Here is a 19,498-nt window from a genome sequence, read left to right as displayed (position 1 = left end):
TCCAAATATTTGGTTTTGTCCTCACATGTTGTTGCTCAAGACAAGAATAGTAGCAACATGCTTTACAAGTTTCACTTTACAGCTGTTAGATTCCCACAGATTAAAAAGACAACTGAGGCTTTGTTTACACATGGTGAGTAGAAGAAGATGGGTGTTTTGCTTTTTGATACTAATCTACAGAGGTTTGTACTTTTAACATTGCCGAGGAAACACCATTCATAATCTGTACTGACTGAGGATGACGTTTAATGCACTAATATAAACTTTTCAAGTCTATGATCCTCCTTTTCTGTCAGGGACACTTCTTTAAAGTAATGTTCATCCGGCCGCAGCGAGAGCAGATCTAGACAACTGGTGTTAGACATCCATTATATCTGAAAGGGCTACTTTTCCACACATCAGCCGTTTTGTCAATAACACCAACTTGTGGATTGTTATCACACTCTTCCAATTGCCCTCTAGGCTTGTGGTGTCAGTTCTTACAAAATTTGTTTTGTAGTGCTTTACTTGGCAGCATTGTGATACAAGGGAAGTTGTTTACCTATGACTGTTTGCTAAAATGTTCCTGACACAAAAGTATGACTGTCAGACGGAGGGAGGAGGGAAAGAAGACATAAATCAAATGATTCATGGCATGTGGAACATCCGTCATCAGTAGGAAGAGAGGGGTTTTTTTCTCATTGCGTGTGTGTTTTTTAAACTGTGAAACGCAATAAATCATAGAGCGTTTTAAACAGGCAAACAGTAGTGCTCAGGTGTCCTGAGGGCCCTACGGTGAACAATGCCAACATGAAAGTGCTGATGTTTGACAAGTGATGAGTCACTTCCCTTGTCCAGAGAGGAGCTCACACCTGTATGGAGATGATTACAGGTAGATCTAGCTGGCCCTAATTGTATACAATAAATGCTGCTCTCAGCCCTAATGGCAGCTAGTCTGCAGCAGAGACGCCAGACTGCCATTTGGCTGTCGCCATGCTCCCGTGTTTTTCCACCAGCACAGTTGAGATGATGATACGGTTAAGGACTATTCAAAGCAAACGCAAGACAAATTGCAATCTCAGCTTTAATGTGTGGAGGAAAAGAAGGCGAATCCTAGAATGAGGCAAATAAGCCAATTTCATCTTCTCTCTCATTCAAGCCATTTCACAGATTCTGTTCCCTGCATTTTTTTTCAAGCACTGTTTTATATTTGAGGTGTTTTGTTCAATGCATGCTGCCTGTCAGGCTTTATGTTAATGTTAATGTTTTTATTTCACCAACTTGCATTACCAAACATTATTTGGGGAGTTTAATGTATATGAGTTAATTGGTTTTATTAGTATTAACGCTCAATTGCAAGTTGTGGAGACAGTTATTTTAAGAACACTGAATTATTGCGCCTGCTTTTGTCACACATTCAAGGTTAAAGTAGTTCTATCAGACTTTTTGCGACTCCAGAAACAGTCCATTGTTAACCAAGATCATCCTGTTTGGAGTACAGGAACCACATACCAGGCTGCCCTTGTTTAGACAAGAATACACAGTATTAGCTTTAGCAAGCCATCATTAATGGAAGGATCAGACGAGGAGCAAGGCCTCCTTTCATCCCCAGGTTCTCTGCTGGAGACAGTACATCATTTACTGTTGAGAGGAGCACATGGCTCCAATCCTATACAGTGCATGTGTATGAGAATGCGTACATGTGCATGTTTGAAGTCTGTTTCAGAGGCGACTCCATGCTCATTTGGATGCTGGCGTAATTGCGGTGTGGAGATCAAAGGCTCGCTGGCCGAGTGATGTTCCAGAGGAGACTTTACCACACAGCCCTCTCCTCTGTGCAGAGGGGGCCGCCTGCTGCTCACCGCTCCCCTCTCCCCTCTAGCCATGCACTGCCCCCTGCACATCCCCGCTCGTAAAAAATGATTAAGGCCGCATTTGTCATGTGTTTATGACTGAGAGGCATTGCGTGATAGGGAATGGCATCTACAAGAGTCTATCAAGAGGCTTTCTCCTTTTTCCTCGGCGTCAGTGAGCTGCCTGGAAGACTTTTTCTCTGGTGCACATTCTGTAGTTTGTGTGTTAGAGAGGGTCATTAGAGCGCTGTTGATGATGTGGTGGCTACAGCCTTCCCAGTGTTTGTGTGTTTTCACTTGTCAGTTAAGATACTGTTTATTTTAAAAGCTTGTTGCCTCACCATCTTTATTTCTTTTAATAGGTTCCGTATCAGATATTTATGTAATCCTCATCCTCCTCAGAGAACTAAGAGCAGACACATTTTGTTAAGGCAAAAGACAAAGTGGAGAACACTTCAGATATGCTGTGATGTCTTTCTTGTCGTTTCTTTTTTTTTCCTTCTTTTGGACAATGTGCATTAAAGTAAATTGGTGCCTCTTAAGTAGATGAGTTGACCTTTAAGGAAACCAGCAAGCGTTACCTGTCTGAGAATGCTTCTGCCATGTGGGTTCTCCTGGTGAGTGTAAGAACTGCAGGGTACCATTGCTTGAAGCTTTTATTAACTGTGCTTGTGTGTGTGTGTGTGTGTGTGTGTGTGTGTGTGTGTGTGTGTGTGTGTGTGTGTGTGTGTGTGTGTGTGTGTGTGTGTGTGTGTGTGTGTGTGTGTGTGTGTGTGTGTGTGTGTGTTTTAGAGGGACGGTGACTGCATTTTTGCCTTTATGAAAGTGTTTGTGTGCACTGTATGTGTGTTTGTACAGTATGGGCACAGACATGTGTTCTTCTGTCTTTATCGACTTACCTTAAGTCTTATTATTACACTCATTTAAACTCACAGTTCAGTATATGTTTGAACATGATTTGCCTCTCAGTGTGCATCACATTAGTTACTTCTGTCTTGCTTTTCTTTCTGCTTTATGTTGGGAAACCACAGCTAACATAGTTGTGCACCACAGTTGCTCTTTCAGTGAACCTTTTTTAATCCTATTTTTTGATGCCACTAAGGCATAAATTGATTTTCTGTAATTAATCCTGCCCAAATGTGTCTGGTTTGGTATTATATATGAGCAAGACATGCCATAAAATAAAAAATGTGAGGAATCTTCTTGAGCCACATTTTTAGATAACTATGTTTTTAAAAAAGAAACTTGTTTGGTGAGATTGACCTGGGATTTACAAGTGATTGGTTTGATCTCAGCAGACAGCATTGTTACCTGTTGAGGTGTCCTTAAACAGTACACTAAACACTTACCTTTCCTGTCAGTGTAAGTTAAAAGATACGTCTTTAAATATTCTATTTGTCTATTTATTAATTAACAAATATCTTCTCCTAAAAATTCTCCTAACAGGTATGGTCTGCATTGTCATCCAAAAACTATTAGGAACATATCAATAAGCCACATCATTGTACTGGGTCACATGATCTTTCATTACAGTGAACATGGACACCATCATGTTGCTGTGGATACTCGCTAGGAAACCATGTGTATCTGCAGCTGAAAGTAATCCCCAACAAATGCACAATTTACTCCTTTTTGAAAAACGACTGCTCAATTTATTTATACTACTCAGTATTATCAGCTATTTTAAGAAATTACTTTGCCTTATTTCTTCAAACTGTGAATGTGTGACTTCTTTTTTAAAGATTAGAGTCTGCTGTCTTTTTAGGGAAGGGTAAGGAAGTTATATTGTAAGGTATTGAGTGACTCCAGAATAACTGGTGTGTCACCCCAAATGACAGTGTAGATATTAGGTGACATCTCTGGAGCAAAGTTTAAATAAATCCACCCATGTTTTTTAAGAACGATGGAGACAGGAAAAATACTTTTCTGAATCGGATTCTCTAGTTGACCTGTAGGAGGAGCTTTGACAATTAAAGTGGAGGAGGCTCCACCAAGAGTTGCAGCATGTCAAATGTGCTGCCTCAGAAGCTTAAATGTGTTTTACCTACAGGTGGATGACAAATTAAGGAAAAACCAATATAGGTCTGAATGCTTGCAGTGGGGGGCATTTTGCTGGCATGGTTTGGTTTGGGTTTGGTTAGTGATCCCCTTTATCCTGTGATGAAACATTTCTATTCCAGGATGGCAATGCCCCCATCCAAAGGACACGAGGGGTTTGATGAGTATGGAAATGATGTGAATCACATGTTATGGCCTTCACATTCACCACATCTCAACCCAATTGAATGGAGGATTTTGGACCAATTTGTCAGACAGTCATCAAAACACCAAATGAGGGAATATATTTTGGAAGAACAGTGTTCCAGTAGAGGTCACACACTTGTAGAATCAATGCCAGGGTACAATGAACCTGTTCTGGCATAAGACACTTTATGTTGGTTTTTCCTTTAATTTGTCACCCGTCTGTATGTCTTCTCAAAACAGATCATATGGTAAATAGATCCTTAATCTTCTCAGCTATAGAGATGACTTATATTTTTGACTTATATTTTGGATATCAATTTTTGGGGGGTTTTGAAGAAGCTCAGTAATATATATTTTCTTTTTGTCTGATCATTTTTGACAAGAAGCTGGCAATTTCTAAGTACCCCTCAAGATTTTAGAGACAGCAGAAAAACTGAGATGGGGTGAGGGGGAAGGGGTTATTATGATTCACTTGAAGCCACTCCATGAAAGCAGTCTCTGCAACCCACTTCAGCCACTCCAAACCATAATTCCCATAAACACAACTGAAACTTTATTTAGTGCAAAACCACTGACTCCATCCAAGTTTTTAGGAACTACTATCTTGGGAGTTACAGTTCACTTTTCAAAGCCATGTGGGAGATATACGATCACTTGCTCTATTTCCCACATTTGTGCACAGTGGACAACTGTGCACAAGTGTGGGATCCTGAGAATCACTTTTCCACGGTGAGATGTGTACCCGTACTGCCCACAGTCAGTCCTAATGGATCCTTTTAGCTTGTTTTCAATGAGAGAAAACAACAGGACAGGTAAAACTCAAACAGATGGTGCTAATTAAGTCCTGTCGGTCCAGTTAGCACAGTTATTGACTGCCCCTAGTTCAAGAAATGAAAGGACACTGTTGACATGTCACATGTCACCCTGTTGTCTTTGTTGTGTCCAGGTGGTCAAGACATGGTGCTGTAGTTGTAACTAATGAGATAGACCCTAAACTTGGGACAAAAGACATTTCTTCTGTCGCAAAAGCAAATGAGCTTCTTGTTTGCTTTATAATGATCCTGCAAGAAATCAGTTTGCTTTCCAAAATCCAATACAGTTTGTCACTTCTTCCTCATTTATCAGGCCTGAGTCCAAGGACACTAATGCTGAGTGAGTCTCCTGCTGTTCATAATGTATGTAGACACCTCTGTAGCAGCACTGCTTTCTCCTGAAGGCACCCTGTAAATCCTGTAGTTTGGCTTTGCAGACATAAAAAGAAATGTCTGCAAGTTTCAAGTGTGTCTAATGATACATTTTGATAGCCTTGGCTTTGTTGGGCTATGCTTTTTATTATCTTTGTGATAAGGTTTAGAGCGAACACACATGCCACAGTGAGTCGCCTGCAGCCTTGCCAGCTCTAATGAGAAAAATAAATGAATTTAGTGTTGCCACATACAGCTCCTCAACGCTTATTATCAGGATTATTGTTGGAAAAAAGATGCTGGATTGGAAGGGGGCATGATTGGCTGATGTTACATATGTCCTTGATTACCTTCCCTCTGCTTTTATTCTAATAAGTGGCATTCTTTGTACTCCCTAGGACAGCTAGACAGTCTGACACACGATGAGAATAAATATTGCATGTGGTAGACATTAAGCTGTCATCCAGGAAAAAAAGAAGAGATGGAGAAATCCGTGTGGTGTTCTTCGGCGCTACACTTTGCCTGCTCTTGTCACAATTGTCACATCTTGATGACTCCCCCACTCTACCCCAGCCCCCTTATTTTCTCTCGCCCAGTCAACCGCTGTGAATGACAGCATGGATACCCCATATAGAGAATTATTTTGGGTGATGTACAATGTACTCTCGTGAGTTACTGTTTGAATTTCCAATGTTTTTCATCCAGCTCTCATAAAAAGCCCTAGACAAGGCCATAGCTTTGATAATGTCTCAACAATCGTCATAAAGATGAAACTGGGAAAGTTGGTCTGTTACTGTCTTTTTTAGCTATCATGTGCAAACATTTAACGCCACAATATTTGTCTTCAAAAGTTTAATGGGTTTAGTTATCAAAGGGAAAAAAAACGTGTTCAAAAAAAGCTTGTTACAAGCCCACCCTCGAGGTTTGTTTTAGGTATGATGTGAGATGATGCTCTTAATTAAAGCTGCTCCCATTGTGCCTGCACTGGGTTCTGTTTCCTCCAGCCCATGACTGCTTTGAAGGCTGAAAGAAGTTGACAATATTGGCAATAGTATGTCCGTGTGTATTTGTGTGTGTGCGTGTGTGTGTGTGTTTGTGTGTGTGTCTGTGTATATGTGTGTGTGTCAGATCTCCTTCCTTCTCAGATACTGATGTGTAATGGCTTTCCATGCAGCCATGGCCACAGGGAGCAGAGAGCGTCTGCACTCTCGTCGCTCAGGAGCGCACCACTGGGAGGATGAAAAGCTTCCCACAGAGCCCCCGACTTCCCAGCCTCAAAAGCCACCATGAGCTCATACCTCTCATTTCTGTCTCCCTTCACAGAGGAAGGAAAGGGGAGGGAGTTAGTATATGCTGTGTGCCGCAGCATCCTAACCCCCTAGGATTCTCTTCCCTGCAACCTGTGACCATCAGAACAGAGGGGACCCAGGGTTTATTACTTGATGAGTCTTTGCCTGGCATGCAAGCCAGCAGCTGCAAAGAAATGTGAAATATCTTAGCAACACATAAGGCTGGCAGGTTCAGGTGCTGGGTCCTTCACCTGCGGGTGTGTCAGGGATGGAACTGTGGAGGACCCAGGTAGTGGATTACTCTTCAGGTCAGTCAGCATTCAATTGCATCTGAAAGGAACACTCAAACTGGAGATGATGGCCCACCTTTTACAGGCTTAACTGGCTAAGCACTCCAAATAAAGCCAACCTGTATGAATGTATGTTATACGCAGGCCCAGGTCATTGTCTCAGGTACCTGCCCCTGTACTTTGGAAGCTCCCATTGTTTTCCCCTCCTGAGCCATTTAAGCAGATCAAAGCTCTGACAAAGCCCAGGGAAGCCCCAGGCATGCAGAAACACAGGAATTATCCCCCCCTCAGGATTCTCACACAAAAAGACAAATAGACTAGCCCCAGAGGGTGGACCCCTGTGGGACGTCTCCATTCAGACCCAGTCTGTTGTGGAAGCTCCAATTGCTTTTTTTGAAATTTCATTTTGTCATTTAACAATATGAAGAGCTTTAAATTAGATGTATTGTAATTGCAGCAAGCTTCAAATCTAAAGCCATCTTCCAGATGTAAGATAAACAGACTAATGATGTTTGTGAACTGAAAGCTAAATCTATTTTGTGTTTTAGATCTGTAAAAGTTAGATAAAAGCATATTGAAGAAAACTGCTGTCATAGAGCATCAGGAAGAGCACAAACATGGCTTGTTCCTCTGCCTTGTTTGAGCCTTCAAGCTGGTGAATGATTAGCAGAAATAATGTCCCTGTCACCCTTAATCACATTAAAACGTGGTTAACATTTAATTTTTCCCACTTGATATGCAAAAATTTCCACTTGATTTGCAAAGGCCATTGGAATTCCATTATAAAAAGAATAAAAATTTCAGGCATCATTTGTTCAGAGAAGGATATCAAGACCAGAAAGTGCTGAATCTTTCTATTAACCGAGCAGTGAGAGATGGCACTCGATGCCGGGACATAATGGGAGACTGACAAGACACGCACACTCACACACTCTTTTTTTGGTGTAACCCAGACTTGTTAAAGCTTTTTAAAAGAGCACCTCAGCTAACAAATATGTTACACTACATTTTACAAATCCACTTTTAGTCTTTTCACTTTTGTCTTAAAAGATGAGGATATTTACGAAAAGAGATCTAGCCAATAAACCTTTTGAAAAGTAAGTCAAGTCTTTTTTCTCATGTTACAGAAAAAGAGGACACACTATATGTCACAGAAATGACTAAGCCGTAAACATAAAGAGGCCACGACACAGTGAAACATAATTCTCATCAGCACTTTGATTTTTCTGTGAATGAAAGTATCCTTCATCATTTGAAATATCATGAAGGACTGAAAGATGGGAAAAAAGGCAAAAAAAAAATTTATGGCATGTTTTACATAAACATTTTCCCCAATTTACACAATCCATATAAAATTTCTCACAAATAATTGGAAAGGATTCAAATACAAATTGCAAAGTGGCGTGGGTAGACAGCAGTGAAGTCGACAGAATTGGTTTTGGGAGTCATGTTGACGGAGCATCAAAGCTCTTAATTGACAGTGCTTTGTTTCTGGAGTTGAGGGAAGGGGGTGTTTCATGTTCCTGTGGCAAGGTGTTTGTCTGGTCCTGTGTCACTCAGTGCAAGGACCCAGAGACCCCCGTGCTCATTTGCAGCTCACGTTCTCTGTCTCGCCTTCACATTATTAAAATCATCCCTCAGCCCTCCACCAAGAGCCTCTTTGTTACTTGGCTGGCTTGGCTCGGCTCTGTCAAGTCTTCACCAATTACAGTCTCAGGTACAATAGTCTATTCAAAGGATCACAGCCCTTGACTGGTGTGGAGAGAGTGATTTGTGAATCATTATTCAGCTGCCTGTAGAAACGCAATACCTGAGGAATGCAAATAATGTGCCACCAAATAATAAATAATAAATAATACATTTAATTTGTACCACACATTTCATCCCTAGTGAAACCCAAAGTGCTACAGTACAAATAGCATAGAACACACAACATAAAGAAAATAGTAATAAGAGTTAAGATGAAAAAGCTTTCATAAATAGAAAGGTTTTTAGGCCTGTTTTAAAAGAGTCCAGCATCTCTACTGCCCTCAGATGGTTAAGAAGGCTGCTCATATGGGTGGTGCAGCAGAGCAGAAGGCTCGATCCCCCATGGTGTGGAACTTAGTACTGGGGGCCCAGTGGAGCAAGCTGTTGATAGAGCTCAGGGTGCGGATGGAGGTTTGTGCTGTGATCAGTTCCTGTAGGTAGGGAAGCACATGCCCATTGATGGATTTGTATGTGAGTAGCAGGACTTTGTGGTCAACCCTGAAGGAGACAGTACAATGAAAACAGAATTGTTGTTATTGCACTCGTGTCAGGATACTGTTCTGAATGTACTGGATCTCCTGGATTCTCCTGCTCGGGATCCCTGTGATGCACACATTGAAGTAGTCCAGTCTTGAGGAGAAAAAGGCATAGACACGTTTTTCTGCATTTAATAGGATTAGAGAGGGGCAGAGTTTAAAGGTGTTTTTGAGACGGTAGAAAGAGACTTTACATACATGTCTTATATGGACATCAAAAGTTGGCTGAGTGTCAAGCCTAACACCCAGATTGGTGACTGAGGAGGAAAGGGGGATGTCCTGGGGATGGGGGTTGACTGAATCTGGTGTAGAGTGCCAGTAAGGAGAGCTTCAGTTTCGCTGCTGGTTAACTGGAGGAAATGTGTGCTTATCCAGTTCTTTGTCTCCTTAAGACTGGTGGTGAGCTGTGATGGGGCTGCAGAAGGGTGTGGGGAAGTTTCGATGCACAGCTGAGTATCATCAGCATAGCAATGAAAAGACATCCAATGTCTGCTGATGACATGCCCAAGGTAAAGCATGTAGAGGGTAAACAGGATGAAACAAACTAGACCTGCATCCTCCCAGTCAGACATACTCAGTCTTGAAACCATGGTTGGACCTAGGTAGGACTGAAACCACTCAGTCCACTTGTGTGGAGGCACTCTTAAAGGATAGTGTGATCTACAGTGTCAAATACATGCTCAGGTCTTGGAGAATCAGGAGAAAGAACACGTCCAGCTGTCTTTATTTTCCCCAGGTCATGAGTGAACCAGGGAACAGAGTGAGAAAAATAGACCTCACATGTCTTGACAGGGGAATGAAGCTCAAAGCCACTACTCAAGATTTATTGTAGAGTGCCACTAGTTCTTCCACTGATGCAGAAGCTGGGCACGTGATTTGCTGGAGGTCCGTAGTCATGATGGGTGGGTCAGTGATTTTCCAGTTCCAAAAAAGCATTTGACGCTTTCACGCTTAGGTTTAGTAGGGGGTGACAGGAATGTCAAATCCATTTAGACCAACTTAGATCATAAACCTGTTGGTTGTTGATGGTGGCGGAGTCAGTGACGACCAGGTTAAGTGTGTGCCTCCTAGTGTGAGTAGGGACATCAACATGCCGCTTCCGGCCAATATGGAACTCCACTTTAAAATGAAAGTTGTCCTCAACATGTATATTCATATCACCAACAATGACACATTTTGGGTGGAGCCGCGGATTATATGCACCGTCAGGGAGTATGGAGGTTTACATTTTAGAACAAGGTATTCAATAGAAAAAAGATCAAGCATTGGCAGGGGAGACAGTTTAGCTGTGCTGATAAAAGTGACAAGCTATAGCTGTTATTATCTCAGATTGGATTTTTCTCCTTTTGGAGCAGCAGCCATCTCCTATGTTTTCAGGTTTTTGGCTTTGACTAAATATGCTTTACTTTTCTGTCCTTTATTAGTGAGACACCGGTGAACACCTTATTGCAGTGGCAGTCAAACATCATCTTTGCATACAAAACAGAAAGGGAAATATTAGGTTATGTCTCTTAATAGATGTGCACCTGAACAGACAGACATATGAGGCATTTCAGATTTACCCTGTCGTGTGATTCTACCTTGTTGGGAAAAACATCCATTCAAAGCAAAACTGTCATCTTCCTGGACCTGTTACCCTGTCATATATTGTATATTGACAACCATTAGGCATCGGCAGTGATATGTGGCTGTAGGTGATAAAGTAGTGACATTGTTATTGGAATAGATGTGGTATTGAGGTGGTTGGGTCCCTCCCAGTCTTTGATTCTTATGGGCTTTAAACAGGAAACTAGGATTACAGATAATGACAGGGACCCTTTAGAATCAATCTAGCCCAGGAGCTCTGTCAGCCCGCCGTGTGAAAATGGATTTGTGTGATGCTGTTCTTTGAGACCTGTTCAATCCCAGGCTGAGAGTTTGTGGGACTAATCTCATAATTGCCCTAACCCCCTTATATTGTTCTGACTGAGAGTTACCATTAACTGTGAGGATATCTTTGTCCTGCAATGTCAGGTGTCCTGCTGGACTGGAAGACAAAAGAAAAAAAAACTTAGGCGGTTAAGAGAATGACAAAGACATTTATAAGTAAGGAAACACTTAGTGGTTAGTTTTGCTCCTTCCTGGCTTCAAGGTAAATGTTAAGTTGAATAATTACTGGGTGAATTAACGTTTTGTGTGTTATATAAAAATTAAGCAAAGGAACAAAAACTCTGTGTGCGCAATGAATTGTGGTGGAATGTAACTATACATTTACTCAAGTATTTAAGTGTTCATTTTATGCTACTTTATACATTATTGGACTTTTTCTCAACTACATTTATCTGACAGCTATAGTTATTTTGCAAGTTTATACAAATGATGTAATCAACCTCTAAAATACGATGTTCAGAGAAAAGAGTTGATAGAGATAGAAATGGCAAATACAATCAAGGCTTTTGCAAATGAATTTGCCCAAATGTATAGAAAAGTAGTTAAAATGACATCCAACGTGACAGTAAAGTCCTAATCACACATTAATCCATTAATAATAATGATCCTGTATATATACAACACTTTAAAGGGGATCATTTAAGTACACTTGTAAATACATCTGCACATCTACTGGTGCTTAAGTAATATTTTGAATGCAAGACTTATATTGTAATAGAGTATTTTAACAGTGTTGTATCGCTGCTTTTACTTCAGTAAATGATCTAAATACTTCTTCCATCATTGGTCATGAAGTGTGTATTTCTTTTTAAATCTTTGTGAATCTGTGCTCTTTTATATGAGCACATGTTGAAAAATCTTGGAGGCAACGTCAGACTCAAAATAAAATAAAGTGTTCTGTTCAGCTGCTCTCATGAATATGCATCCATTAGCGTATAACAAATAGTTTCATGTTAATCAAGTCCTCTAACTAGTTTTGTGGTTACCGTTTCACCAGGTTGGTGAAAATAAAGGAGTGGGTGGACAGTCACGACCCCGGGGCCTTGGTCATCCCCTTCAGCGGCGGCCTGGAGAGCCAGCTACAGGACCAGAGTGAAGAGGAAAGACAGAAGTACTGCACAGAGCACAAGACGCAGAGGTTAATTAGCATTCAGTCTCCCCACACTTTATTATCAGCTGTGTCCTCCATGCACTCCTTTAATTGCATGTGCTGATAGAATAATAAATGGCAGAGTAATTACCATTATAAAGCAAAGGATCCCTCTTCTTACTGAACAACTCAGTCAAAGGGTTTTCCTCTAAATTAAGTTTTTAACTGTCATCTGTCATCTGTAGGTATAATTATAACTTGGGCATTTTGGGTTTATTGTTCTCGTGTGAAAACCTCTATGGAGAGAAAAATTGTGACAGCTGATTTTTTTTCTCTAGCGGCACAGAACGAGGCATCGGGTTGAATTCTAAAAAATGCTAAATGAGCTTACAAGCTTTCTAATTAATCAAAGAAACCATTGGAGAGTTGAATGTCTTATGTGAAACGAAGTGACCCATCTTATTCACTTAATGAGTTTATATTTGAATGAATGGGGCCTTGCCACTGAAGTGAACTTGGTCTAGGCGTCTGCGGTAATAAAGAATACTTAAACAGTTCAGACCCTTCGATTCAAGCTGAAATTTCTCCCCACCAGCGCCCTGACCAAGATCATCAAGACAGGCTATGGAGCCCTGCAACTGGAGTACTTCTTCACTGCCGGACCAGATGAGGTCCGTGCATGGACCATTCGGGTAAGAGTCAGCTGCCTGCTGTGCACATGTGCAGACTGTGAGGGTGTGCACCAGACATACACACACACACACACACACACACACACACACACACACACACACACACACACACACACACACACACACACACACAAATGAATACACACAGTGTCCCACGTTCCACCCTGCTGGCACCCTCACTGATATCACACACTTTCAACTTTGTCATGGTTGTGCTTTAGCTAGTCATTACAGGCCAAGGATAACTTCAATTACTGGTGAGCTGCTGAACAGTGAAAGTGGGGGCTACATTGATTGAGGAGGGCAACAATTGATTTTGCCCATTACGTCCATGAGAATGTTTCCATCCTGTGCAGATCTGCCTGCCCTCCTCCTGCCGCTGGAGATAAGGAGCCTGTGCATTGTGCCTGCCTAATCTGTGTGACGGAGGTTGTCTGTGCCAAAATTGATGTCGCTTTTCATTCGACTGTTTGTGGGCCTTGCTGGGAGCTCCTCCTCCCTGTGTGTCTCAGTTTACTGAGCCCGGCCCGCTGAGAGCTTTGTGCAACGGGATCGCAGCATTTACATCAATACAGATGTTGGCTTTGCATGCTGGTGTGGTGTAAAAAGAATCTTCTCTTTTTTCTTTGAGCAAATGGGAGGATTGAGTGCAGCTATAATAAGGTGTTCGACTGATTCAGGAGTTACATGTAGGTGGTTAAAATATACAACAAAGTCACTTTTTGAGAAACTTTTTAAGATTTGGATTGTATACTAATCATTCGTCCATATCCTCAAATATTTTAAGGGATTGCAATTTTGACACTGAATAAAACTTTTACATAAGGTTTTGTTCCCTGAATATGAGTAGCATCAGTGTCCACATTTTAGTGGCAAATAATAAGGAAATTCTCCAGGTTCTCATTGTTCAGTTTGTTGAATAGGCTTTGTTAAATTCTGTTTATTTGACAGCAATAATGGCCCAAAAATATTATGAAGCTTGAATTTAGAATGAAAGCTGTGTTTTTGTTATATTTTTTCACAGGACACTATAATTAAAAAGCCTATTTTAAAAAAGATGTATGAATTTTAGTGTTTTTGGTATGGTAAATCAAAATGAATGTGCACAAATGATTAACAGCATTAAAGCTGATACTTCAAACTATATTCAATAGCATTTATTCATTCTCAATAAATAATAAAACTTCATCTAATACACTATTGCAGATCAGTCCACTATCAAAATCCACAACACAACAAAATGAGTAAAATATGTATATAATTATCTAACAAGTTTAAGCACGTCTAACATTTCAGGATGTTTTTATGATGTTCTTTACATTGTCCTTAGAATTTAGTGCAAACTGAAATTAATGGCTTTTAAGGAGTAAGTGGGTGTCAGGGTCCTGGTCTTGTTTACATTCAAGCCCTGCCACCAAAGCTGGCCCTAATACTGGGCCACGTAATTTCATTTTTCTGAAGATCAGAGTAAACTGACTGCAGAGGTGAACCTGTTGGGAAAACACTGGCTGCAATATGAGCTCTGGGTCTTAACAGTCAAAAACACCAATTATAGATCCATATATGGATTTCTCACAAAACAAATCCCCTGTCAAAAATGTTTTTTTCTTTTTGACTATAAACCCCATTGAGTTGTGGTAAGCTGGATTTAGGGCTGGACCAGTTTTCTCACGAGAGGACATCGACAGTCCGGTGATGGAAGGTCAAAATGTAACAGATATGCAATCACTCTAAACGGTTCCAGGTATTTTTTTAATGATATATATTTACACAGTATCCAATATATCTAATGTTGCAACACATGAGGAAAGAAGTGTATGTGATGTGTATTCATTTTTCAAGATCTTTTCAGGTTGTTTTGCTCTTATCTGTTGGTTAACAAAGAAGATCCCCTCTGGCCACTTATAGACACAGGACATCACAGTTATACAGCATAGGCCTTAGACTGCCTGCCAGCAGAATGTCCCTCACTGATACTTTGGACAAATATTCACATTTTGCAACGAAACTGCCATGATTCTTTTTCCACTGACCAAATCAGAAAAATATTGAACTGCTACACTTCTAAATAAGAACATCTTTAAATGACTCAACTAAGCATAATTGTTTATTATTGGTAATATTAGTGTTGTTGCAGATGATGCAGGTCTGTGGAAATCTGTAAACAGGGACTTTGTTACTTGTTTTTATTATTATGGCATCTTAGACTGTGTACAGGCCAGAGGGGTAGGTGAGCTCACTGTCTCCTTTTACACAGGATGCATTACATTTGTCAGATGACATCACCGGCATTAGGCGCACACTCGTCTCAGCATGACTGATGTCCTCCCTGTTTACAAAAAAGTCCAGACACACTTCAAAGACATCCTAAAAAACACGGTTGTCACCCTCGACATAAGTGATTACAGCCAGCCTTGATTGTGTGTGAGGGGCATTTAGTCAGGTAAGCATCAGTGAGTAACTATATTAAGCCAATACATCTTGCATTGTAAAAACTACACTCAGTAATGTCGTGTTCCTAAGTCCTTTAACATGCTTTATTAGGCAGCCTCGAGGTGACCATTATCTATCAGCCTGCTCTGCATAGCTCTTAACTAGGACAATGTGGATCTCTTGTAATGCGCCGTATGAAGAAAAAAATCCCTCCCTTAATCTATTTTTCTCCAGATAGACAAACCTTGATGCTGATTAATGGTAGTTAAACTCACAAGCACTCCGTCAATGAGATTGCAAAGAGATGGTAATGTATTAGAGTCATTAAATATGCATCATTCTTTTGGCATGAAATATGTTGACCCCAACCTGATTATATACATAATTAAAACTGCTCAACAGTTCCTGAGCACAGAGCTGCAGAGCAGAGAGAGAGCGAGCAGGTCGACAGGCAGGAGTCATAATGATACACAGCAGCCACGTCACTTGTTTGGGTCATTTGTCATTTCTGCCAAGCATTATTTCAGCGCATATAAATTGCACATTTTATCAGTCACTAGTTGTGTCTTCAAGTGTTAAAGAGGATTCAGGGCACAAAGAATTTATAAAACTATCAACCTGGCATCTGAAATAACTTTAGAGGCACATTTAAATGTATGTTTTGAACATAAAATCAGCACTGTCTAGTCAATTTAAAGACATCAAAAAACAGACTCACATACTCCAGAACTTAATGCATTCCTGCAACTACCACAAAGAAATATTATTGAAGGTTTAAATTGAATTTGAATTACCAAACTCTTGTGTATCAAAATTGCAAGGCCTGATGGTCTATACCACCCTGGCCTCTCACTGCAACACTGGGTCTTCTTGCCGCTATGACCAGAGAACCGAGCAGCGACCCACAATAAGGCAAGATTGCTTGGACAGAAATCAATACCACCACGGAATGGGAATCAGAAGGCATTGATAGCAGTGCTGGGTCCTTATCGGTGTCCAGGCTGTCCTAGCTGAGCACAGCCTAGTGGAAAGCTATCCAGAAATCAGGAGTAAGGAAAGAAAACCCCCGACTGAAAACATCCCTGAGTGATGCTCACAACGCTATCACCCTATCAAACACTGTGTCGTTCGCATGCTGTAATCCATCTTCTCCAAAACAATTCATTTGTCCTCTCTTTTCCTTCCTTGTGACAGAAAGGAACTAAGGCTCCACAGGCTGCGGGGAAGATCCACACAGACTTTGAGAAGGGCTTCATTATGGCGGAAGTAATGAAATTCCAGGATTTTAAAGAGGAAGGCAGCGAGAACGCTGTCAAGGTGAGCAGTCAGGGTGCCAGAGGAGATGAGGGGAAGTCTCCTGTGATCAGTGGAGCTGACAGTCACCACACAGCTCCTACTGCAAACTGCTCTTCACCTTTACTCAGGGGAAGAAATTACTGCACACACTCCAGCACCACTCCTGACAAGCCAACTGATTCTGGCTCTAAACACTGCCATTCTGCTCCAGCTGTGCATATCTTTATCACAATGTGTCTTAACTGGCTGATGGTAGTTCTTGTTCGTAGCTCAGCGCAGTCGCTCAGAGGTAGCACTTCTTCACCTAGCCAGGCATTTATCAGATCTATAGAGTGTGCTGTTAGCTCAGAGCTCTCTGTCACCAAATCCCCAAGCCACTGTAGGAATGTGACAGTGATATAAAGCGGCAAGTTAAATAAAGTGTGAAATTCCTCAAATAAGGACTGTTTCATGGATGGGTAGTGCAGAAATGTGACTTGCATATCTTATTTTTATGATGGCCAGTGTTTGTTTTGACCTTTTAACTGGGCTGTGGGTTGTTCATGTGCACACACCTGTCAAATGTAATAACTGATTTCATGGTGAATTTGTGAGGACAATAACTGGGCGTACAGCAGGTACTTTGCTAAATGCTTTAAAATGCTATGTAACTATTGTTTCAAATTTGACATTAATTTAGTTTCATATCAGCAAACTGTAATTTACTAACCGAAGGTACAGAGTTACTAATCAGTTAATCAACACTGTAGGATGCCTTTCATATCAAAGATGCTCATTTTTTCTAAATTTAATTTCTGGGTTGAAGAAAAATTAAATTTCATTCTCAGTTAATTGAATTAAAGCAGAAATTACTCCAACCTTGCTACCTGTGACATTTGTGAGCAGCAGCCGTAAGCCACGCTGTTACAATCCCATACTATCACCACCATCAGCTGCCCACTTACAGACTCAACTAATGTAATTATGGTGACACACAGGGACCTGCAGGGACTAGTGTGGAAAGGAAGCATTATGAAAACATTTAAATATCTTTACTATTCAGCCCCTTTTTAAATAAGTATTTAATATTTAATGCAGCAGCAGTGTATTGTCCACACCCTTCATAAGCTGCAAACAAAGGGTGAAATGTGTCGGCCTCTTGGGGGTTTCACCATTGTTATCCGAGGTTGAGATCTGAGTGTCAGCTCCTTACTGCATGCTCTCTTACTAATCCCTTTTTGGGCCTCATAACAACATGGAGCGTTTCTTACTGTGGCATTAAGGTCCATGCTATTTAATGCCAGTTGTGGGAATAGGCTGCCTGAATAGGGCCCATGTACGGGGATATCACATTATTAGTAATCATATCTGCTTAAGCCAAGCTTGCTGCTCCAGATGGCTGCTTTCAAGTGCAAATGAACCAGTTAGACGTGTCTGGTTTAATACATACTCAGGAATCACAAATAGCCATTGATTTTTTTCCCCCTGTCTCCCTCTCCATCCAGTGTTTCTGGTGGTATTGAGCTTGGATTAAATGGTCTCCTGAGCCTTTAAAGGGACATTGATTCTTCTAATTAATTGTGCGCTGTGCAGAACCAGAATGCATAAACCTGTCCGTATTAGCACTTCAAGTCAATTATTTTGAGTTTGCCGGGAAGGAGAACAAACACTTACTGTACACAAAAGAAATGTTAGAACTTATTTTGTTTCCTTGAGAAGTTTGATAGTGCTGTAATCAAAGACTTATTAACATTTTGCGCTTGTGCACAAGAAACTTAAATGGGCAGAAGAGAGGATTATTCACTCAGTGGGAATTCAGGCACCCCTTGAACAAAAAATGGATGCAAGTGTGTGTGTGTATGTGTGTGTGTGTGTGTGTGTGTGTGTGTGTGTGTGTGTGTGTGTGTGTGCGTGTGTGTGTGTGTGTGTGTGTGTGTGTGTGCGTGTGTGTATGTGTGTGAGAGAGAGAGAGAGAGAGAGAGAGAGAGAGAGAGAGAGAGAGAAAGAGAGGGAGGGAGAGAGAGAGAGAGAGAAAGAGACGGAGAGGGAGAGGGAGACTATGACATTTGCAATTGGAGTTAAGTTATTGTAGGCGATACAAGAGATTGGATACTAATCCTAGACTATTATTTTATTTTATTTTTTACAATATACATGTCATAATGCGCTTTATAATGCCCATTTTACCAATTAATGAATAGCAAGAGTATATAACATTTGCTTATACAATACATATACATATGCAAGATATGTATATATATATATATATATATATATATACAATATATGTTTGCTTTTAATCATTGTGTTTTCTTGTTGTTGTTCTCGCAGGCAGGGGGAAAATACAGACAGCAGGGAAGAAACTACATCGTTGAAGATGGAGACATCATCTTTTTCAAATTTAATACACCAAATGCACCAAAGAAAAAGTGACTCGGGAACAATTCACTGGTTTACATAACTGACTGACTGTGCGGGTCTGACACCCACTGCCACACTCTCACTTTTTGTTTTCTGTCCTGTAGGATCAAATCCCCCCTCTGTGCCAAAGCCCAGGTTCACTAAACTCTGACAGCTTTGCTATTTAAGATCAGGATCGGCCCCCCACTCCAAATTGTAGCAGCATTTGAAGGAGCATATTACTCTCCAGATACTTCATTAATCTCCATCACGGGTGCCAGCACTGACACAGCTGACAGCGGGGACAATGCCACCTGCTCCTCTCCCCCTTCTGCAGATAATGCATGTTTTACAGTAGCCCAGATGTCTACACTCAATAAAACATTTGACAAAACCAGTCTCTGTGTGTTTTGGGATGTCTGTATTGAGTGGGAAGCTGCATGGGGATGGTGATAGCGGTCCTGCCGACCACTGATTAGAGAATTAAAAGACACAGCTGACACTGACTGTAGCAGAGAGGGGACGATTATAATTAAATCTGCTAAGTGATGCTTA

General features: G+C 40.9%; 1 protein-coding gene across 1 annotated transcript in view; it reads left to right on the top strand.

The window, feature by feature from the left end:
• Window positions 1-19,320, top strand: part of LOC133992613 (obg-like ATPase 1) — a 43,565-nt gene extending 24,245 nt beyond the window's left edge. The window contains exons 8-11 of the mRNA XM_062431299.1: window positions 12,051-12,191; window positions 12,739-12,835; window positions 16,463-16,585; window positions 18,875-19,320. Of these exons, the coding sequence (XP_062287283.1) occupies window positions 12,051-12,191; window positions 12,739-12,835; window positions 16,463-16,585; window positions 18,875-18,976 (463 nt within the window). The 3' untranslated portion in view covers window positions 18,977-19,320. The remainder of the gene's footprint in view (window positions 1-12,050; window positions 12,192-12,738; window positions 12,836-16,462; window positions 16,586-18,874) is intronic.
• The last annotated feature ends 178 nt before the right edge of the window (window positions 19,321-19,498 follow it).

This window comes from Scomber scombrus, chromosome 13 (assembly GCF_963691925.1).
Source record: "Scomber scombrus chromosome 13, fScoSco1.1, whole genome shotgun sequence".
In the NCBI taxonomy this organism is placed as follows: domain Eukaryota; kingdom Metazoa; phylum Chordata; class Actinopteri; order Scombriformes; family Scombridae; genus Scomber; species Scomber scombrus.
Note: the sequence above shows the minus strand (reverse complement) of the source record. Positions and strands in the feature narration are given on the sequence as shown.